The sequence below is a fragment of the Balaenoptera physalus genome, assembly GCF_965194825.1.
Source record: "Balaenoptera physalus genome assembly, chromosome: 8".
Classification (NCBI taxonomy): domain Eukaryota; kingdom Metazoa; phylum Chordata; class Mammalia; order Artiodactyla; family Balaenopteridae; genus Balaenoptera; species Balaenoptera physalus.
Window position 1 is genome coordinate 18,141,992 of NC_138887.1, and position 23,352 is coordinate 18,165,343.

The following is a 23,352-nucleotide window of genomic DNA, read 5'->3' on the forward strand; positions in this document are numbered from 1 at the left end:
GAGGGTGAATGCCACATGACAGATCTCTGCCTGTGGCATGCTAGGGGACTTGAGTTGGCAAACCCTGGGTGTCACACACGGTTGGTTTCCGTTCTGGCCCACAGTGGAAGAGCTCAGAAGCCTCCTCTGCTCCCTCTGCTGGCAAGAATGTTAACACATGGTGAGCCAGTTGATGAGCCAGCCCTGCAAATAGCTCAAGATGTTCTGCAGCCCCTTTGATTCCAGTAGCTGAGAGACCTGCAAAGCCTTCTTCTCTGTTACTCATTGGCCACAACTAGTCATCCTAAAGATATATATATATATTTTAATTGGACAGACATATTCTGCTCCTGTTTATTACCTTTACCCTGACCAGAGGGTTTCAAGGTGCTAAATAAAATGCTTTCACGAGGAATGTAGCCTCATCTGAGGAAAAACTCACCTCTGTGTCTCCTTTACTCTCATTCTGCTCCCATATTACTGCTGACACTTTTGGTTACCAAGTGTGTGTGTAGGGGTGTCTCCCCACCTAAACAGTTCTCCGGCACCAGCTCGGTGTCTTGCAATTGAAGTAAAGTCTGACACTACTTGGAGATAGTGTCAGATCCCAGGGTTAAGGGCTCAGTCTCACAAGACTGTGTCGGTCTCCCCCTGCACTCCCCCCACATCCATCACAAGTCCATGTTGTCACCTGTGCTTCTGAACAATCAGCTGTAAATCAGAGGTTTCTGTGATGCTGCCCTGGGGTTGGATAATTTGTTAGAGCAGCTCACGGAACTCAGGAAAACAGTTTACTTGCTGGATAATCAGCTTATCAAAAAAGGATGTAAGTCAGGAACATCCAGATGGAAGGGATGTGTAGGGCGTGGTGTATGGGAAAGGAGGGAGGCTTTCATGCTCTTTCTAGAGACACCACCCTCCCTGCAGTCTCTCACGCATTCCTTCGTATTGTGGACTCATGGATTTTTTTTTTCTCTTTAATTAACACATCGAATTGTGTGTTACCGTTTACAGCTTTTTTTTGAATGCCAGGATTATCCCACATTTGGTCTGTGTGAGCCTCCTCAGGTTGTCTCTTAAGTCCTTTTGACAGACCCCGTTATTCCTCAGGTGCCCCCTTGCTCTTCTAGAGCCATGTGCCCAGGTTCATACTTTCCCTGCCCCAGGCTGGAGTCGGCCATGTCTCCAAGTAATTTTTGCTATTGATATTTTTTAAATGTTTTTTATAATGTACATGATATATAGGAACAGTAGTATGTAAAGTTTATAAACATGCATATATTTAAATGAGTGTTCAAACATCTTTTACTGATGGAGAAAACAGTGAAAAGGTTTAGTAATCTCAAGTGTAGCGTAGTCTCTTCCCCATTTATTTTTTATTTATTTATTTTTTTTAAAGAAGTGAATTTTTTTATATAAATTTATTTATTTATTTATATTTATTTTTAGCTGTGTTGGGTCCTCGTTTCTGTGCGAGGGCTTTCTCTAGTTGCGGCAAGTGGGGGTCACTCTTCATCGCGGTACGCGGGCCTCTCACTGTCGCGGCCTCTCTTGTTGCGGAGCACAGGCTCCAGACGCGCAGGCTCAGTAGTTGTGGCTCACGGGCCCAGTTGCTCCGTGGCATGTGGGATCTTCCCAGACCAGGGCTCGAACGCGTGTCCCCTGCATTGGCAGGCGGATTCTCAACCACTGCGCCACCAGGGAAGCCCTTCCCCATTTATTTTTAAGACATAATAACAAGTGTCTGTGTGAACATGGCGTGCTCGCTCATGCTTCTGTGCCTTTGCTGATGCTTTCCCTCCTGCTTGGAGCGCTTCCTCCTGTTTGTTTGGGCACACCTCTTTTCTTCTGTTGGGTCCTCACTGTGTCCCCTGGCAGGTCCCAGTTCTTGTTCCCCTCCTTTCCTGCTGGTCAGACTTTTCTTCACTGTGTGTTCATTGTTCGTTTCCACTGTCTTCCTCTTCACTAGGAGGTAAATGCTTTGAGAGTGCTGTGTATTTCTATCTTTGTATCCTCAGCATCTAACTCAGTGCTAAGATAAGCATTTATTGAGTAATGAACCAACAAATCAGTGATACCTGACTATATTCTTCCATTCTTCCCATTCTCCCACTGTTTCCCATTCACAGTCAGAATTTTACTTTGTCCAGCACACATTCTGTCCCCAGCACCCTGGCTGTTGCGTGAATGTTGCATCAGGGAGAAATAGGAGGTCTGTTTTTTTCACTGATCCTAGTCTCTTACCAAGCTGACCTTTTCATTGATCCAGTCATTTATTTGGAGGCACTCGGCTTGGGTTTGCAGCCTGGTCTTTGGATAACCGTGAACAGCCTCCCGCAGGGGAGGTGTTTTGTTTCCTACATGGAAGGCGTATGGTCTAGAGACTGGAAGTTGGCCACCAGGTACTACAAGAACATGAGGCGAGAGAAACATCCTTTCCTGAGTTTGTGTAGATCCTTGTCGTTATAGCAGAATGTATACGTTAGGAAATAGTAGAAGAAAAGCTGGGGCCACAGTGAGAAGATTGAGAAAGAACTTACATGCCAGGCTAAGGATGTGAACTCTTCTCCCTGGAGTAGTTTTGTAGCCACTGAAGGTTGAGAAGAGGAGGGTTCCTCTTGGGTTATTACTGCTGGAGCCGTAGCACGTATCTGGGCTCAGCACATCTGAAGCACAAAGGCCTGGGAGCAGGGTGGTACCTGCAAGGTGTATGTTGAATCCTCTCCCCCTCACCTAGTAGTGACCCGTGTCAGTGGCAGTGCTTGGCTAGGCTGCTGGAACATGACTCCACTCCTCACTCCACTGTTGCTCCTAGTCTGTTCCCCGAGGAACAGTCCCGAGAGAGCTTTTTAAAGCACATTCCCCCCACCCCCCGACCGTGTAGCATAACCCGCAGAGGCGTCATTCCCTAAAGCTTACAGCCCTGTACAGTCCGTCCCGGCCGCGCTCTTTCTCATATCGTTCCCCACCCGCCTCTATTTCCCCTGCTCATTCTGCCCCTCCCACACTGTCTTCTTTCTGAGCTTTCTCAAGGGTGCAAGCTTGTTTCTGCCTCTTGGCGCTTTGCACTTGCTGTCTTCTCTGCCCGGAGCTTCTCTCCTCTGTGCCTCCCTTTGTTCGGGCCTCTCCTCAAAGGCCACTTTCTCAGAAAAGACTCCCTCTCCACCCCCACCCGTGGCCAGACACCCTCATCAGTAGCCGTCTCCTTTCTCCACTCTGTTTTTCTTCTTAGCATATAGAGCTACTTGACATGGTGTGTGAATCATTCATTTTATTTATCACCCATATTCCCAACGAGTGCGTGAGTTTCCTAATTTGGGGTGTGGTGGCGGAACCTTGTATGTCTTGTCGATGCTCTTCCCAGTGCCAGGGCAATGTCTGGCACATAGAGGGGACTCAGTAAATACTCACAATACCTATTTGTGAACAAATAGGTCAGGTTTGGGCATTATATCTCCTAGTTCTGCTCTTTCTTTAGGCTGGTACTAAATCTCCTGCATATAAAGAGGGTATTCATGCCTTCCTTGTAAGGATGTTTTAAACATAAAAGTGTCAGTGTGGGCCTTGCACAGTGCCTTGCAGATGAGTGGTGATGGCGGTTTCATCACCGAGGCCCCACTGGCTGCCATCTTACTGGTTCCTAGGATCACCTCAGATGGCACAGTGCCACCCAGAGACCAGCTTATCAGAATGACTTGAGGACTCCAGCCCTTCCCGAAGTGAAATCTTCCCGCCTCTCTCTCCCCACTTTTCATTCCCTCCTTGGTAGAAGCAGAGAGCAGGGAAGAGCTCTGGTAGTTGCATAATAGTGCCTGAATCACGGGAGGGGATCTGATTTCTGGGCAAAGCAAAACTCGTACGACTGCACAGCAGGTGTGACCGTCCCTGTGTTTAAACGGGCCTTTGTGAGTGTTGTACTCAGGGAACCTTTTACAGATTACCTAGAGCAGGAAACTAGCACACTGGGAAAAGAAGTGCAAGCTGATTCTCTTTTACGTCCTTTGCGTTCTTAATACAGTTAAAATTTTGAGGTAAATTCCCTAGCATCTTTTGGAACGCATTGTGCGCTGGGTAATCACGCACAGACGTGAACTAGGAGGATAGCAGCAGGTCACCAAAGAGACTTTGTCTAGTGCTTATAAACGAGGGGTATTAAGTACAAAGAAACTGTGCAGGTGGCCCCTGAATTAACAGTGGTTCGACTTTACGATGGTGCGAAAGCGAAATGCATTCTGTAGAAGCTGTGCTTCGCGTTCTGAATTGCGATCTTTCCCCGGTTTAGCGACACACTGCACGACCCCACCTTGTGACGCTGGGCAGCCCGCAGGCAGCCACGCGATCACGCGAGTGCACACCCGGCACACGTACAACCACTCTGTGCCCAGACAGCCCTTCTGTCTTTCACTTCAGTACAGGATGCAATAAATTACATGAGATATTCAACACAGTTTATTATGAAGTAGGCTTTGTGTTAGTTGTTTTTGCCCAACTGTGGGCTAATGTAAGTGTCCTGAGTGATGTTGAAGGTACTAGGCTCAGCTATGACGTGTGGTAGGTGATGTGTAATTGAATGCATTTTGAACTTACGATATTTTCAACTTGAGATGGGTTTTTTGGGACATAACCCCATCGTAAGTCGGGGAGGATCTGTACTGAAGATGTGTGATGTTGTGTTTTTAAGGTGTTTTTCCTCTAGCTGAAGTGATTCGTGTGTGATGTCTTTAGAACAACGACTGGGAGAGGGTGGCGGTTTCAGATCCCCTCTTTCCACTCAAGCACCCTTGATGGCAGCTCACTCAGTCAGAACCTGCCGCTTCATCCTCTTCTGCTGCCAGGCCTTTGATCTCAGTGGTTTGCGGTGCTGGAAGCCACGGCTTGGCCTCCCATCCTTTCTGTGCCGCGGGGGCTTTGGCTGGTCCCTCACGGGCCATTTAGAAGCCCTGTCCTCAGAGGGTGGTCTGGCTGGTGGCAGGCAGCGGGGAGCCCCTGGATCTGGCCAGCCAGGCGCTATCGTAGCTCTCCTGTGTTTGGTCTTTTTTTCATTTTTATTTTTTGGTGGAGGAGGGGTGGTCCCTTCCTCTTCCTCCTTTACTGAGAACTGAGCCTCAGAGTTTAAGTCATTTGCCAGAGTCTTGTAACTTATAGACGTAGAAACAGATTTGAATCCAGTTCTGCAAACCTCACATTCCATTTTCTTGCCTGCCGAGTCTCCTTTATTAAATGACATGAGGGATTCATCTGAGCCATTTCCAGTGCTGGCCATCTGTCTGTTGGGTCGGCATTTTTATGCTTCTTCTAGAACTCGGTTTCTCAGCCCATTCCCTGTTCCGCGTGAACACCTTGCCTCTTTGTGTGGGTCTTTGTGCTGCCGTGCTTCTCACCATTCCTGACTCCCTGTGCTTCTTCTCCTCGGCTCACACCCGGCCTTTGGTGAGGCCGCCCTGTGGATCGCCGTCCTCATGCAGAGGGGCGTGGCGCAGGGCAGATAGCAGGAAGGGAGCGTGCGTGCCTGGCTGGCTTGCGTTGATCCGTAAGTCTGAGGAACAGGTCTTGAGGGTTAAAACGTTGCCAGAGTTCTCTTGCATCTTCTGGCCCCTCCTGGGGAGCTCTGTGGGCGCCCCAGGTCCCGGGTCCTGCTCACGGCGCATGCAGCCTGGCCTTGCCGCCCACCTGGGGTGCCGAGCCCCACAGCACGGGTCTACCCAGAGGAGGGACAGTCATTCCAGCAGTGCCCACCTTCGAGTGAGCTAAAGGGTGTTTAATATTCTGCCCTGAGCGGGCTTTTCTGTTTTGTCTGTGAGTACCATTTCAGAATTACTTCTGAAATGAATGAAAAGCCATGGTTACATCTCATCTTTACCAGAAATCCCAGCTTGCCGGTCAGTTTGAGTTTTGATGGAGATGCTGAGTCATTTCAGCATTTTCTGTCTGGGCCTCACCACATTATTCTTCTTTGTCCCTGCCGCCTGGTTAACTGTGCTTCCTGCAGGCCTGGTCTGTGCTTGTCTGAAAAGCTTCTCTGGCCCCGCAGCCCTGAGAATCCCGGCCCCGTGCCTACTGTTGAGAATTCCTCAGGGTTCCTGGGGGTTGAGAGTGGCTTGAGTATTTGACAAGTTCGTGAGGGACCTCAGAGGGCCTGGGCCGTCTCAAGAGACCTCTCTTCTGGAGTGTTCCTTGTCCACAGCTAAACCAGAATTGGTTAGTCCCTGCCTTTAATCTGTATTTGTTAATCGGCCATCATCTAACTCTTGAGGTCTCTGTGCTCGGCCCAGGCAGAGGGAGAGGTGAGGGCTGTGGGCCACTTAGGAAGGGATGGGCACCCCCTGGGGAGCGTCCTCTCTACCCTCACATTAAGTAATAACGCACTTCTGAGCTAGACGGGGTCCATTAGGGAACTGGCGTGGCCTAATGAGGAGCAGCTAAAAGATGCAGGAACCAAGCAGGGCTGACCTGCTCGGTGAAGGATCGGGAGAAAGGAGAAAGGGCAAGGCAGTGTCCATGGGGTCCCTGGGCAATTTGCTCTCTTGTGAAGTATTTTCCGGGGATGGAGACCAAGAATTTAAATTCTGTCGAGTTCAACTTACAGGATTCCAGGCCTAAATGATCACCCACCACTTTTCTAGAAAAGGAGACTGTGCCCAGCAAGCATTGTGTGCACACATGCAAACCACTTATCCCAGGCACTAACTGTCCTGCTGTTTGCTCATGCCAGCAAAAACCCGGGCAGCCGACCTGTTGGTGAATCCCTTGGACCCACGGAATGCAGATAAAATTAGAGTTAAAATTGCTGACCTGGGAAACGCTTGCTGGGTGGTAAGTAGAGTTTTCTTTCTAAAACATTTCGGTTGTGATCATGTATTAGAAGATGCTTTTTCTCTCGTTTGATGTCTGTGTTCCTCCACGGTAATGCAGTCTGTTCCCTTCCAGCATAAACACTTCACAGAAGACATCCAGACGCGTCAGTATAGATCCATAGAGGTTTTAATAGGAGCAGGTTACAGTACCCCTGCTGACATTTGGAGTACGGCGTGTATGGTAAGCACGACCTTTGCCATTTTCCTCTGTGTAAAGGCTCATCCTTTTAGTTCCCGTGATGGGCCAGCCTCGCCAGGGCCTGTGGTCTAAGCTTTCTGACCGTGAAGGTTGTCCACTGAGGGGTGGGTGAGGGGAAGGTGGCTGCCTTGGGTATCTTAAGAGACCTTCTCTGGCGTGTCCTGCTGTGTGTTTTGGTTTGGTCTTGTGAGAGACGACCTCGCGAGGCCCTCTGTAGCCCACGGCCCCGAGAATCAGACCTCCACTGTGGTGACAGTGACTTCAAGGAGTTCCTGTTGGCTCCTGAAAGCTTGCAGGTTGTACGCAGTTTTCCCCCTCACTCAGGCTGTGAAGGAAGATGAGACAGCTGTGATTTAGGGGAAGGTCGTCTGAGGGGTTCTGACAGACCTTATCTCCTTACTGGAGAGAGAGGATTTCCCCACATACCAGTGTTTAATCTCTCTCCTTCTGTTAAGCAAAATCTAGAGACTGTTGTGGCTTACCGCTCTAGGCTGTGTCCAGCCATGTCTGAGGCACCAGCAGCCGCCTGTACCCTTTTTGACCAGTCTGTTCCCTTAGGCAGCTCAGCGATGGTTTTCCTCAGGGCCTCAGGATGCCTCTTGTTTCTCCAGTATGATGTAGCCATTTTTACTGCCACTTGTGTGCATCAAAAGTCTGGTTGTGTCTAAACTCTCCTCAGCCCCACCAGTGCCTCTTCTCACCTACTCCTTACCTGTGAACCGATAAGCACGAATGGTCCCTCGTCCCTAAGCCAGATCCAGTTTCTCTCTTGGTCCTGTTTCCTGGTCAGTTTGTCACCTTCCTCTTAGTGGGCTGAGCTTTGTAGTCCTTTGTTGGAAAAGGGGATGCATGTGTCTCTTGCTTCACGTGGTTTCATGCTTTCCTCATTTTTTTCTCCAAATTCTCCTCTGATATTTAAATGAAAGGGCATGGCATGTGTGCAAAGCTTGGTACGTGTCTTCTCACTAAAAAAACAATGCAGAGTAAGTGTAATTGTCTGTTATTCAAGGATTAATGTAGTACTTCTTTTGGGTGTGTCCTCTGATGCTAAAGTATAGCACTGTTAGCAAGTCGTGCTAAAACAACATGAAAAAAGGGGATGTTCTGTTTTTTTCAAGTTTGCAGCCAGTATGGCCCAACAGATCTAGAACAGTGTGCCTTTCTGTTCCCATGTTGCTCTGATGGGTGATGCCAGAGAATAATTTTAAGTTTCTCAGTTACGTATCAAAAACTGAGCCCTTGCCTTGCTAGGTATGGAAAAGGAGGGTTAAAAGAATTGGTAGACCAGATGGCTGGGCTGGCCCGGGGGTGGGGGGTGGGGGGTGGGGGGCTGACTTCTGAATGAGGGAGGTTATTAGAGTGGGAGGAGGGCAGGGGTCGGAGATCATGAGCCAGAGGCCAGGGGGTGGGGGGTGGTAGCCACTCTAGCCTTTTTTCTTTTTAATAACTCTTTTTAAATTAAAAAAAAGAGAGAGAGAGAGAATTGGTGGACGTGTCATGGTTCCTTAGAACGCAGGGCCTGCTGTGTGGGCAGGGGTGAGGCTCCCTGTGGGCGAGTCGGGGGGGGGGCAGCGGGGAGGGGGCTGGGGGCTGGAAGCAGTGGGAGGCAGCGGCCAGGTCAGCAGAAGGGGGCGCCGTCAGCAGTGGGAGCTGCAGGGGTTTTGAACCTCAGGGTGTGGTGAGGTCAGGCCCTCCTCCTCCCCAGCAGCACAGAAGGGGCTGTGTCGGGGCTGCCCTCGCTTACACTCTGCAGAGTCTTTCAGCTCTGAAATCCTGTGCTTCTAATTCGGGGTGTTAAATTTTGGTGATATAACCAGAAAAATAGGACAAGATCACAGATGTAGTAGGATAATGGTGGAGCTGTCAGTACAGTTTTATACCTGGCTTTCTGTCTGGCCTCTGTGAGATGAGGGTCCGCCCCTCCACGCAGCCTCCTGCCCTGCTGAGCCCTGCAGTTGCTGTGGGCGGTGGCGTCAGCGTCAAGAGCAGACTCCCGCGGAGAAGCGCTCACTCCGTCTCCTTTGCCTCCCGCTTCCCAAGAAGTGAAGCGTAAGGTCTCTCAGTACTTCTAGGGCTGCTGAGGAAGTTCTTTTTAATCAGTTTAAGGGTGATTTTCTGGGAGTGGGGGCAAGCCTTCATTCCCCACTCCCCCCTCCCCGGAGGCCGTGGCTGAGAGGTCCCCTCTTGTTCTTCGTAGAGAACCTGGTGAAGGTGAGGCGTCTCTGCCCACCCCACCCTGCTGTTGAGGTTTAAGTAGGTAACGGTACATTAAATTCATAATACCAAGCTGTCGTGAAGCTCCAGATTGTTCTCGGTGGTAAAGCCCAGGGTTCTTTGTTATAAAGGGCATCAAATCTTACAGAGACGCTAGTGGAGCCGAGAGTGGTGGCTGGTAGCCATGTTCACTGGTAAGCGCCTGTGCTGCTGGCAGGAGGGAGAGCTTTCACCACTGGGCAGGGGCAGCGCCATGAGGCAGAGCAGCTGGGCTGTGTCAGGTGTGGAATCTCTTTTTCTTTTCTTGAGCTTTGGAGCCCTCCAGATGTAAGTGTGCATGATCTAAAAATTACGTGTGGACCCCGGCATTGGTCGCTCTGCACTTGTGTTTCAGAGTCCCTGAATAGGCGTCTTCCCGTGGGTTCCATGGTGAGCCTCAGTCAGCACTGTAGAGACAAGAAAAGCCAGTCTGACCCATTTCACCAAACTTCTCGGCAGTGGTCACATCACAGAAGGCATACGTGACCTTATTTATTCAGAATGGGATACTTGACGTGGGATGATGGCATTTCAGGAAGGGAGGTATCTGGTCTCCCCAGAGCCTGAGGACAGAGGCTGGTCCAAGGGAAAGCTCTCTGAGGCGGTTGGGCCGAGTACAGAGTACATAGTTCCCAAGTATTAAAAATAAACAATAATAATAGAGGTTATATTGAGAGTAACTTACTGAGTTGAAGGCAATAATTTTTCATGGTTTCATAGTTGCCAGCATAAATGCAAGTTGTAAAGTACAGAGGCTGATGTTTTCATTGTGATGTGTGTTTACCCTGCTGTCTGTGTCCTAGTTGTTAAGAAAAATCTCATCATGCTTCAGAGAATCAGGACCCGACAACATGACGGGGGAGCCTTCATCTTGCCTCTTCCTTTTTTCTTCTAAACCATTTCATTGATAGGCTTCTTCAACTTGTGTTTCCTTGGAAATACATGGGTGTTAATCAACATGGTCATCTTTCAAAGAACACTCAGTGGACATATCTTAGTGCCAGGCTGTCAGAAATACATACAACCAGACTGAAATGTTTTTGAACATTAATTAGAAGAGTGAGGGAGGCCCCAAGGACGGTGAAGAGCAGCTGGCGCTCCCCTTTGGCTGCGTCACGCGACTTCTGGGTCTTCTCTCTCCATTAGGGTTTCACCCTTTTCTCTTGGCTTGTGTCCCAGATGAGAAAGACGCTTCTGGCCATTCAGTGTGTCATCCACTTGTTCCCCATGGACCTGTGGCCAAATGTGAGGTGTTTTACCCTGATGTGGGATTGGCCCTAGTATCTTCATTGCTTGATGGGTGGAGCGGGGAGGCCCTGCAGCACCTAGACGACTGCCTGACGTACTCTGTGCTGAGACTGGGCACATCAGACCCAGGTCTGGTTCAGGGCAGGGATCCCAAGTTATGAACTGGTGCTCGTCACAGGGTAGCTGGCAACAGGCTTGGCATCCCACTTCCCTCCTTTCTTAAAAAAGAAGAATACAAGGTGAAGAGATGTGGTCCTGGGCTAAGCGCGCCCACCTGGGTTTGTGAGAGAGGCCCCGCCCCAGGCAGACGAGACTTCCCCTATGGTTCCCGCCCACGCCCTGTCATCCTCGACAGAAGCACAGAGGGTGGGCTGGTGCGGTGGGGCTCATCGAGGCGCCCGTGGGGAGGGCGGTACCTTGAGAGGAGCGGGCGGTGCCCTGGCCACTGACCCACAGGCATCGGTGAAGCGGGGATGGCCCCTGAGGGCCTCCAGAACAGCGAGATCTAACGCGCAAGAGAAGTAAGTATGGGAAAAACCAAAAACGGGATTTAGCTTGTTCTTTTTAAAACTTCTTTTAAATTCTCATTTAAAACATGTTTTTAAAAAAGCATGGTATTTGATCAACAGAGCGATAGCAGTTGTCATTTTTATGTCTTGTTAGCAAGTTAAAGCTCATAGTCCTGAGATGATTTTATGAACAAAGGAAGTGGGCTTAGTGGCAGCAGTGGGAAAGCAGTGCCCCTCCCGTTCCCTCCCGACCCCAGCACCCTGGTGGGCACAGCCCTGTAACCAGGAAGCCACTCTCCTGGCCGCCCTCGGGCGGGCTGCACGGGGGTCTGCCTCTTCCTGGCCCCAGGGGACAGAGCAAGAGGGGCTTCTTTGGTTCTAGAATGTCCTTTGGTTGAGTCAGAAGTGAATGAAGTGACGATGAGTTGCTGAAAGGAGCCCCCGGTTGCTAAGACATGAAGGTCTTTGCTTCAGGAGAGCAGCCGCACCCGTGGTCCAGGGCCAGGTTAGCCTGCGGGTTGCAGCTGGGCTCTGGGGTCAGACAGACCTGGACCTTGGACTGAGCCCTCGTTCTGCTGTTCAGATTAAAGTGCAGTGCTCTGGCCACGCCTGCACCCGGCTGCTTCCTGCAAAGTGCAGCAGAGGTACAAGAATATTTCTGAAGCTTCTTTGAACTTTTGGGAAGAAGAGAAAGCCTGGTGTTGAGCCCTTTCAGGAGACTCTTTGGTTTGATTCAGATCCTCATAAAATGTAGGTCTCTTGTACCAGAAAAAGTTGCTGGCTTGGGGCCCGTCTCTGTGAAGCGCTTAGCATGTCATCTGTTGTATCCTAGGCATTTGAGCTGGCAACGGGAGATTATTTGTTTGAACCGCATTCTGGGGAAGACTATTCCAGAGACGAAGGTGAGTATTGCTGCCTGCTGAATACCTCAGTCCGGGTCTCCTGAGAGTCCTGAACTTCTGGAGAATATTGTCTTTTTGCACCGAAATAGAGCTGTGTTTTGGTTTTCAAGCACCAAATTCAGATGCTTTCCCTTTGAGCTTGAAGCCCCCTCAGCTGCAGTGACTGGGCAGAGCCTCCTGGCACCGGCGACGCTTTGGAGAGCCCTCGGGCGTCAGCCCGCCCCCGCAGGCCTGAGCCCAGCTGGCCGGGAGAGGACAGGCCGGACGAACCCGGAGCCTCTCCGTGGACCTTTTGTCCACTGATCTGCTGCCCACTTCTCTGTCCTGTTGGGGGCTGAATTTAAAACCAGGGAACTCTGGCTTGAATTCCCATCTGCAGACCTGACCATCTCCATGCTTATTAGCTTGCGATGCTGGGGTAGCCTGGGGTGAGCTGGCGTCAGTCACTGTTAATGCTCCAGACGGGGCCTGAGGCCTGCCAGTCCCAGAAGCCTCTGCATGGATGTGCTGCAGACATTGTTGATTTGAATCTATTTCTGATTTTTTACTAATTTCAGTTTTTTCCCCCTCTTCTTTTATCCCATCCTTCTTCCCTCTGCCCCTCCCATTCCCGTATCCTTTTTTTTCTCTCCTCCATAGACCACATAGCCCACATCATAGAGCTGCTAGGCAGTATCCCAAGGCACTTTGCTCTATCTGGAAAATATTCTCGGGAATTCTTCAATCGCAGAGGTAGTACCTCTTCTTTTTGAAAAGCGCCACGATGCAGACAGAAATGGAATAGCAGCTGCTGATTGTAGCATTAATGGTGACAAAGGCCTTTCTCCTAAATTCCAAAAGCAGCCCAGCAGAATTCCTGTGCTGACTTCAGAGTCGAGAAGGAGCCCCTGCTTGGCCCCGTCCTGCGGCCGCCCTGTGCATCAGCTCCTCTGCGGTGCCTTGAATCTGGCCACTCGGGCAGAGCCTGTGCTCTGCTTGTTGACGCTGCGCTCTGTTTCTGTCTGCGCGGGCGATGGCAATGTCTGCATGCAGTGTACTGATTAAATTGTCGTGTGTTTCTGTTTTGCTGGCAATGTTTCCCAATGCAGATCACATAGCATTGATCATTGAACTGCTGGGGAAAGTCCCTCGAAAATACGCTATGTTGGGGAAATATTCCAAGGAGTTTTTCACCAGAAAAGGTAACGGTATTTATGCAACACTAATTTTCAGCGTAATCCTCTCCCAAAGGAGAAATTGTGTGTTCGCGTTTGGGCAGTGGAGAAAGATCTGGACTTACCGCTGGGGGAGTCTGCTGAAGAAGGCCCTCAAGAAATAAAGAATCATCTGATATCTGTGGAATAAGGATTTTGTAAGAGAACAATCTTCCGAAAATCCTTTGACCTCCTCCACACCTCTCCTTTACTCTAAGCACCAATCCATGTATTCAAGTATTTGTAAAAGAGTTTAAATGATTTTTAGAAAGCAGCTAGGCTTACCTTTCCATTTTCCACATTGTTCCTGGAACCAGAGTGTTTTTGCAGTGGAGCAGAGGTGGCCTAGAGACTGGACTTAATGACTGTCCATCTGCGTCCTGTCTCATGTGTCTGAGCTGTTTCTGTAGGGGTGTGGGCCTGTGAAGTCCTGTGTGCCTCACATTCTTATAAATCAGATGCTCTTCTCCCAGTGCATTACCTCACACTGTACTGTAGGTGATTTATTTTAATATTACAGTTCTCGTTGATCTTCCTTGGCATGACCTCGAACAACTCTCTTTGCCCTATGTAGTCCCTAGTTAGTGATCAATTTTTTTTAAAAAGCCCTGGGGAATTTATTTTTACAGAGCCCTTCCCCAATGCCATAGTCTTTGATGTGAGCATAGATAGTCCTCTTAACTCATGTTTTTCCAGCTTTGATTTGGAGGGGGGGGTGCAATTCCCGTTAAAAAAGAACTGTTTAAAGTTGATGTGAGTGGGACATGGAGTTTCTAGAAATTTCTGCAAGTACTAGATACTCTATCTCCCCTGCTTTAGCCAAATTTGGAAAACCAATTTGACTTTCTACTTTCCTGTGAGATAAGGAATTCTTGTAGAGTAATAACCTTTTATGATATACTTTGGTGATGTTCAGCTAACCAGTCCTGTCTTACCCCTTAAATTCCATCTCCCCGTGAATGCATGAGGCCTGAGAGCGAACCATGCCAAGACAGTGGTTTCCTGCTCACGTACTCTGAGTGCGTTGACTGCAACTCTTAGGTTTTTTGGGAATACCCGTGGGTAACCTGTGAAATATGTAACTGGATGCAATATCTTATTTCCTTTTTAAAGCTCATCAGAGGAAAAAAAATTGTCGAGGAAAAATGTTCTTCGGACACGTATTAATTTTCGTTCTGAGACTCTGGTCTTCGAGTCTGGGTCACTTAAGCAGGTACAGGGGTCCCCTGCCACACCCAGACTCTCACGCAGTCTCAAGTCGTGCTCAGGGCAGTGTGTTCAGTGGCACAGCTGGGGCTGGAGCATGCTGGGGGGCTGGGCACGGCGTGTCACGTCGTCTCCGAGGCTGTCAGCGGGGGTGACTTCCAGTGAGTGCATCCTTGATACAAGGAGGCGTGAGAGGATGTCTGCACCACGCGGCGCATTAGGAACTGTTTCCGTTATTGCTGAAGCAGAGTTATAAACAGGATAATGCTGTGCGCATTGTGAACTGGACAGCAGTATGACTGAGAGAGTAGGCTGTTTCCTAGGAAATTTCCAGAAAATGTTATTTGAACATAGTTGAAGCAAGGGAAAGCTCTGGATTATTTTGGCCTGGGATGGCGTGGCTTGGGGAGTCGTGTTTATTTTAATCAAAGCAGACGCCTTCTTCCACACTTCAGAATGTTTTCAGAGCCTATGGGAGATGGCCTGGGCCTCAGGAGGACTTGGCTGGTAGATGACCTGCCCCCAGCTGTAGCTTTCACCATTGTCAGGTGGGGAGGGCAGCCAGGAGCTAGCAGCCTGATCTGTCAGGCAAGTAGCAGTATCGGCCTGCGGGTGCCCCGGAGGGAGAGGGAGAGGGCCCGGGAGGGCTGTGGCCCACAGCCCCTGATCCTCGAGCAGAGTGGGCTGCGGGAGCCTCCTTCCCCACCTCAGGCATCAGGCGGGGTGAGGGCCAGCAGCCGGCAGAGGCACACGAGGACTGTTGCTTTACTTGTGCCGCTGCTGCCCTTTCCTCTGTAGCGCGGGGGCTGTTTAGGGTGGCTGGCTCTGCCGTCTCTGTCCGTGGTCTGTGGGTGAGGAACCAGTGCTGTGCACGGTGGGGAAGAAGTTGAAAGGAACAAAAGGGGGGGCCCCTGAGTGGTGAGAAAATGAAGTCAGGCAAATGATTTGAAGGTACCCCTGCCAGCAGCCTGTGGTCGGGTTTGCTCGTGGAGATGGCTGCTCTGAGACTCTTGCTCCTGTTAGGCTTTGCCCCTGGTCTGGGCTGCAGGGACTGGGGGCAACGCCTGCTGAGTCCCAGCCCAGAGCCAGCAGCGGGCTTGGAGCCCTCTCCTCATCCCACCTGTGGGGCTCCTTCAGCGGACTTGATGAGCGATGCCTGGGGGACTGATGTCGGCGGGTGGTTGGTTCCAGCCCACAGCTCTCTGTCCTGGGTCCCTCATGCTGGAGGGCGGCTTTCACACCGGCCTTTCCATAAGCGCCCTACTCCTCGGACAGGTGGACCACTGCCTGCGCCCAGACGGGAGTATACCGTGTTTGCGCGGAACCTTGCTGTTCCATCATCACACTGTTACGTACGTGTGCTGTAGGAGTTGTGTGCGTGGGCTCTGTTTTGAGGAGCTTGTTTGAAGGTGGCCTGTGGAATTGAAGTGCATCTGGCATCCGTGGTAGAGATAGGCCGACAACACATGGACTTGTGTTACTGTGGTGACTAGAGTCCTTTTTTCCTTCCTTTGGATGATTAGGCAAGAAATCCCCTAAAATGACTGGGAATTGGGACTTAAGTTCTTTCCTGATGATTGTTTGTTTATGGTAACTGTGGAACTCAAAAGGGATTTAGGGTTTTCACAGAAGTCTCGGGAACAGTACGAATGAGGGCCTGTCCTGAAGTCGATTTCACCATGCCCCTTGGGATGAGGGGAGTGATTGGTTGCATTAAAAATGTGTTTTGAAAAAAAAAAAAAATGTGTTTTGGCATTGCCTGCCCCAGTAAGGAGAGTGAATATACGTTTTGGAAATAATGGGCTCTTAAATGTATCCATTTAAAATTTTTTCTAAAATACCTTTGTGCCAGAACTGATAGAGAAAGGCGAAATTGAAAACTGCTCTTAATTTGCTTCCATCACGTTGGCAAGCAGTGGGACTGGAGAGGGCTGAGCAGCAGGTCTTCCTGCTCTCGTTCTCCTGGGTGGAAAGCAGGTTTCATCCCCACCCCGAGGCCAGGGCAGAAGAGCGGGGTCTGTGCATTAAAGCTAAACATCAAACGCAGCTAAGTGGCGTCTTCTTGCTTACAATTCAGGGTAAAATGACTGCTCCTAGTTTAAATTATTTCTTGGCCAGGCATTTTATTAAAATTGAGCTGGATTTTTGTGGCTGGGAGTATAATTACTGTCCTCAGCCTGTTAGGGTTTAATCTGCTGGTCATTCCTTTGGGTGTGGGCATTAGCCACCAAAGATCTTTAAGGAAAGCCATCTTGGTCAGGGTGTCAAGCTGTGGCCCAACAGAAGTTAAGCACCTCTGTGGATTTTGTCCCTAGGCTGTTCTGCTGTGGTCTGAGTGGGTCCCTCCAAACCTGTTCCTGACCCCCTAAAGGTGACAGTGTTAGGAGCGGGGCTGTTGGAAGGCATGTAAAGGCATGGATGGCGTGTAAAGGCATGGATGACGTAGTGCCTTACGGAGAGACACAGAGAGCTCGCTAGCCCCTCCGCCACCTGAGGACACAGGAAATCTCTGAGCTGGAAGAGGGCCCTCACCCGCCCATGTTGGCGCCCTGCCTCCAGGACTGTGACAAGTAAATTTGTTGCTTGTAACTCCCTAGTCAGTCATATTTTGTGATAGCAGCCTGAATGGACTAAGGCACAAACCCGGGAAAGTGTCCCAGTCCTCAGGTGATGGCGAGAAAAACAGTCCAGCGAGGAGCACACCTCAGTGTGCCACCAAGCAGATACTCTGTTGAGCCATCAGCAGCCATCATTTAGGAGAAGCTGCGTGTTGAGAATGGAAGTGTGAGAGGAGACGGGTAACGTTAAAAAGGAGAGACTACCTGATCCTAGATGAGGGCGTTGAGTGTATTGTCATATAGGTGAGTGATAGTATGTGTCAGACCAAAGACCTCTTGAACACAGTGCAGAATTTCAGAGCATGCAAGAAACTTCTGTGTAGCCAAAGGAGTACATTTGCAGGGACGGCAACAGGATAAGTGGTGTCCAGTAGAAGATGAGGAAAAGTGTAGGAGGGGGTGAGAAAGGAGGGTGAAACTCAGGAGCTGGGCTTTTAGTTTAGTTTAGTTTTGTTTTGTTTTGGCCACGCCGTGCTGCTTGTGGGATCTTAGTTCCCTGACCAGGGGTCAAACCTGTGCCCTCAACAGTGAGAGCGTGGAGTCCCAGCTGCTGGACCGCCAGGGAAATCCCAGGAGCTGGGTTTTAAAAGAGGCACTATTCTTAATTTTTAATGTTGACATGAAACTTGTTAGAATGATTTTAACTTAGCTCCAGAATTACCTAAAAATCAACAGATTCTCTTATTTCTGTGAAGAGAAAAGCCCCTCTGTGGCGTTTGGCCCATACAGGATAGGATGGTCACTGCCCCACTTGATTTTCGTGGCTTCAAGTTTAAAACCTTCTCGGTCATAGCATTTCCACATGGCGTAGGCAGTGAAGACAGGCAGATTGCACACGTGGGCTTAGAGCAGTTTGTGAACTTGAGGCGCGTCTGGCCTGGAGACGCTGGGGAGGAAGGACGCAGGGCTCAGCGAGGCCTCACTCTGTCCTGTAGGAGCTGGACGCCGAGATGGGCCTGCGGGGAAGTGTGAACTGGGCCGGTCTCAGCGGGAGCTGGATTCTGGAAATAACTAGAAAAGTTTCTTCATACTAGTGAGTCTCAAAACTTTTAAAACATAAACTGCTTTAACTCTAATTTTATCTGAAGCACTAATTCTGTGTTACAAGAGTTCTGGTTTTCCCTCTCTGTGATAAACTCTCTCTCAGAAGCTGAGCTCCGTGCCAGCAGGGGCTCCGTCTGCTTCCTTCCCTGCCTGCTGCCCGGAGCCCAGGTTGGCAGGTGGTGCCTGGTGAAGGTGGCTCCCTGCCGACTTAGTACATTTGAAAGCCTTCACCTGAGTCCAGTCTTTGTTTTATTTATTTTTTATTTTCTTATAATTTATTATTATTATTATTTTTGGCTGTGTTGGGTCTTCGTTGCGGTGCGCGGGCTTCTCATTGCGGTGGCTTCTCTTGTTGCGGAGCACGGGCTCTAGGTGCATGGGCCTCAGTAGTTGTGGCGCACGGGCTTAGCTGCTCCGCAGCATGTGGGATCTTCCCGGACCAGGACTCGAACCCGTGTCCCCTGCATTGTCAGGCAGATTCTCAACCACTGCACCGCCGGGGGAGCCCCCAGTCTTTGTTTCAGATGGAAGTCCTTGTGGGCTGGAAGCGGGGCGGTGGCTGGCCCTCGGTGCTGGGGCAGTGCTGCTAACGCTCGTCGTCCTGCCGTCGCTGACGGCAGGCTCACTCTGCCCTGGGTCCCTGCTTGGAGGCTGTGTGAGGGGCCTCCCGGCGAGAGCTGTGGTGGAGATAGTGCGTGGTAGTGACAGTGCTGCAGCCTGGAGGCTGGCTGTAGTGACACAGAACACACAGCAAAGGTATGTGGGGAATAACAGACCATGAGCCACAGCCGAGAGTAGCTTTGAGTTACTGTTTTACTCATTTAAATTTGAGCGTGTGGTGCAAAAAAAAAAAAAAAAAAAAAATGAAATTGTTGTAACAGGTTCAGGTAAATTCTATTATAGTTCATCCCATTTATTCCTATCATTTAGTATGATGAGCTCGTCAGTAGTGTGAGATGTTTGTTTTTACTGCATCCTTTAACACAGCATTGGAATTCTTGTAAAGTTATTTTGTTGTATGCTTTGTGCCAGTTTTTCAGTAACAGTTTTACTGAAGTGTAATCTACACAGCATACAATTTACCCTTCCAAAGTGTGCCATTCAGTAGTTTTTAGTATATTCACACAGCTATGCAACCATCACCAGTCTCTGATTTTAGAACATTTTCGTTACCTCACAAAGAAACCCTGGGCCCATTAGCACTCACTCTCCATCCCCCTACCCTCAGCCCCTGGCAACCCTGATCTACTTTCTGTCTCTGTGAATTTGCCTGTTCTGGATTGTTCATATAAATGGAATCATGCAATATGTCGATTTTTGTGATGGCCTGTTTCCTTTACTCTAGTGCTTTCCAAGTTTGTCCATGTGGCAGCATGAATCAATACTCCATTCTTTTTATGTATGGATAGACCACATCAGGTTTCTCCATCGGTTGATGGACATTTGGGTTGTTTCCACTTTTTGGCTATTATGAATAGCGCTGCTGTGAACATCAATGTACAAGTTTTTGTGTGGACATAATGTTTTCATTTCTCTTGAATGCACATGTTGTGATACTTGAATTACAAAGGTTTTTAATTTTGATGACGTCCAATTTTCTGTTTCTTGTTACTTGTGCTTTTGATATCACATCTAAGAAACCATTGCCTACTTCAAGGTCATGAAAATTTATTCTTCAGTTTTCTTCCAAAAATTTATGGTTCTAGCTCTTAGGTCTAGGATCTATTTTATGTGTGGGAGGTATGGTTTAATACAGATCTTCACCTCAAATATTTACCTACATGTACTTTGTAGGAATTTGTTCAAATTTCTTGTGTTTTTTTGTCTTGCTTTGTACCTGTATTTATTGATAGGTTTCCTTTCTATGTGTATGCTATTGAAATTTGTCCTAATTTATTTCATATCATGGTTTCTTTTCTAGTTACCAGGAGTTACAGTACCAGGATTTCCCTTTTTCGTCCCCCGTGTGCGGTGTAAAACCTCATATGCTTGTGTGTGTAATTCTGGAATGCTGTAGTGTCATAGTCAACACAATACATTTCCCTTCACAAATCACTTAATATTCAAGAGGAGTATAAAGGAAGTACTTAACTTTTCCCTCAGAGAGCACCTTGAGGGCCTGAGGCTGGCGTGGCGAGTGGCCTCCCAGAGCCTTTGCTCCGGGGGAGGGGCCCTCCCTGTCCGCCTTCCCTGGTCTGTCAGGGTGATTCTGCCTCCGGAGTGGGTCAGGAAGCCTGAGAGGCAGCTGCCCATCTGGCCTTGCTGGTGTCTGGGTGGCCTGCGTGTGGGTGAGAGCTGACGTCGAGGGAAGGTTAAGTATTACTCAGTATTCTTTAGGAAAGAAAGGCTGGAAACGGTTTAAAAAGAAAAGACTGTCACAATCAAGTGGTTCGTTACTGGCACAATTTGTTTCAACAAAACATATCTTGGTATATTTTCCTAAGGGAAAAAATTGTCAAGGTAAAAGCTACTTGTACAATAGGACAATAGCAAAAAATTATTTTTAAAATGTTGTACTATCTGGTTATTTTATTTTTGTCTTATACGTGGTGGGAGTGGAGTTGGCTCATTTCTGGTGTGTTGTGGGCCGGTCTGGAGTTGGTGAATGGACTTGAAGCCCTTACTCATCAGAGGAACCTGTTCTTGGCGTTTCTAGCAATAGACGCGCAAGTTTGGGGGCTTAGGGTTTGTTTTTAGGTAACCTTTATCAACTGTTTTATAAGACAGCGTTTCTTCTTATCATGGAATTGAACATAAGAAGTTGTGCTTAGGATCATAGGGCCGAGGCGAGTTTATTTCGTCTTTCTTGGCATTATAGAGTTTTACCACCTATCTCAATGATCCACATATTTGTTCTTTTGAAAGGCAACGCACTATTCTGTTATATTGCAGTATTATTATGTATTCAGTATCTTGATATTTAGGACTGTTTTGCATACTGCATATTTTCCTATTACAGACAGTATCTTTTCATATACAGTTTTTTGTGTGGGATTACCTGGTCAAAAGTATGTCAGATATTTTAGGATTTCCTCTGGAATCATTTTTATCAGTTTATCGGAGGGGCTAGTTCGGTATAGCTTTCCAGCCTTTGTATTGTTTTCATCACTGTTATTACGTAGATTTTAAGGCACCTGTCATGGTAAAGCACCTCTCTTTTCATGGAAGATTGTACTCTGTTGCCTGTGTATGGAGTTTAGTCTGTCTGAGAACTGCGTCCTCAGGAGCAGATCCCCATGTTCCGAGCGGGCCTGAGTGGACCGAGCTCAGCAGTTGCTCTCATGTGCAGACCTGGCACACGTTTATTCCAGGTCTCCACCCATGGAGCTGGTTTCGCCGTGCTGTGTGTGTGCTTTCTTAGTTTGCTCTAACCTCGCCCTGGTGAGACGAGCAGTCACTATAAAATCAATAGAGCTTCATTAGAGACAATGCAGAACGAGAAAGAAACAACTGTAAAACAAAGCCGGTGTCTCAGGGCACCTGCTTTCCATCTTTATGGGCTCTTGGGGTCGTATGTAGAACACAGTTTTGACTAACGTTACTACTAAACACGTTACCATACACTTTCCCACACGTTACTGCGTACTGTTAACTACTCCTCGTCAGGAGGGTGTACTGTGGCTGGCTGTGTTTTTGACCACCGTTCTCTGATTACTGAGCACTTGTAATTTTGTGAGTGTATATAATTTTGCAGTGAGCATAGTGTGGGGGCATGGCGGGGTGGGTGGGTGCCAGGGTTTATCTCCTTAGGCGGGATCCCTACGGCGGGAATTTCTGGGTTAAAGGGGCGAACGTTCAGTGATCGCTCCCACTTGTTCTCACGGGGACTGTGTTTCCTGCTGGGAGAGGAAACACTTTCTCCTCTAAGATGGCAGGTCCACCTGCCTCGGGACAGTAGACCTGAGCTGCAGCCTCCACGCTTAACTCTGTCCCCCGTCTTCACCTGGGAGCCAGGAACGGACTTCACACCCAGTCCCTTTCACGAGAAATATCTTCTAGTGATTTCTGTATTCAGAACTGTGTGTGCGTCGTGATGACTACTCTGTAGACAGACCAGTTCATAAGAACGCAAGCTGAAAGAGTGTAGGCCCAAAGGAAAGGTCATCGTGGGTGGGTTACCAGTCGTTTTTCCTTTGTTTTTGTAATTTTCTGTGATATCCTTTTATCTTCTTTATGATTAAAGAAACAGGAGGGGTGTGTGTGTACACTGAGTTGAATAACTGGGTAGAGCGGACCAGGCCTCCTGAGGAGACCTTTGTGAGCACATGACTGACCCCCTGTCAGTGCATCGCGTGTACAGACCCCTCGTCGGTTAGGTTACAGCAGGTGCCAGCGGAGAGGGGAACTGGCCTCTGTGTGAGGGCGCCCGTTGTCGGCGGCTTGGGCCCCAGGACGAGAGGAGCCGGGGGGCAAACGGAGCAGGCCTCTCGGTGCGCGGCTCCTGTGAACAGACAGAGGAGACGAGTCATTCTTAGTGACAGTCCTCCTGTCCTCTTGGCACTTTGACTTTAAAAATAACTTTTTTTCCTATTGCGAACAAGGCTGTTATAGTTCGTGGACCATTTACGAGCTTGTCAGTCACTCTGTCAGGGCTGCTCGTGACCCACACTTTTCATACTGCAGTTAGCGCATTTTGAAGAGTATAACTTCAGGCTTTATAAATTGATGTCCTGATAGCTTAGATTTTACAGCAGATGTGTGGAGATGAATGGTATTTGATTCGGGCTGGCTCTAGGGCTGTGCTGTCCAGTACAGTCGCCACTAGCTATTTGTGGCTATTTAAACTTAACTTAAAATTAAACTTCTGTTCCTTAGTTGCACTCACCCCGTTCTGAGTGCTCAGTAGCCACATTGAGCTGGCAGCGACCGTATTGGACAGTACCTATGAAGTACACCTCTACTATCACTACCGTCAAGTTCTCTTGAATAGCGCTCTTCCAGAGGAAAAGATTCCCCTTTCTTTGCATGGTAACCTGCAGAAAAAATGGTCCAAGGAGTTTAAATAGCATGTATCTTAAAGCTTTTTCTAAGCAAATTTGCAAATTGCGAAGAATCCCAAGTTGGAGAGAGTGCCTCGGTCAGTCTTTGCAAATGAAAATATTCTGGGCGTCCTCAGCATGCTCTGCTTATTTAAAGAAACTTGGAACTGATACACATGAATTCTTCCTTTTTAAATGAACCTTGTTTGTATTCACCAAGCTTACTTGAAATGTGACATTTTCGTCTGTGGGAAAGCTGGCCTCTGTTGTCATGCAGTGTTGAGCAGGTAGGTATCTGCTTCATTGTAAAGAACACGGCTGGACCAACAGTGGGAAATGCGCAGCTGGGAGCTTTCTTGACATGCCTG

At 48.8% G+C, this 23,352-nt stretch overlaps 1 protein-coding gene across 15 annotated transcripts in view; it reads left to right on the plus strand.

The window, feature by feature from the left end:
- SRPK2 (SRSF protein kinase 2) overlaps nucleotides 1–23,352 on the plus strand; it is a gene marked incomplete at its 5' end in the record, with an annotated part of 247,870 nt that overhangs the window by 200,969 nt on the left and 23,549 nt on the right. For 7 of the 15 annotated variants that reach the window (XR_014266949.1, XR_014266950.1, XM_082473521.1 and 4 more), the window contains 5 exons: nucleotides 6,692–6,792; nucleotides 6,907–7,014; nucleotides 11,875–11,944; nucleotides 12,584–12,676; nucleotides 13,033–13,125. The exons of 1 other annotated variant lie outside the window; for it this stretch is intronic. Coding sequence is in view for 12 of the 14 variants with exons in the window: in XM_082473521.1 (XP_082329647.1) it covers nucleotides 6,692–6,792; nucleotides 6,907–7,014; nucleotides 11,875–11,944; nucleotides 12,584–12,676; nucleotides 13,033–13,125 (465 nt within the window). Of the gene's footprint in view, nucleotides 1–6,684; nucleotides 6,793–6,906; nucleotides 7,015–11,874; nucleotides 11,945–12,583; nucleotides 12,677–13,032; nucleotides 13,126–23,204; nucleotides 23,272–23,352 lie in introns of those variants that run through there. 7 more of the 15 variants (XM_082473524.1, XM_082473515.1, XM_082473523.1 and 4 more) reach the window with 5 other exon arrangements.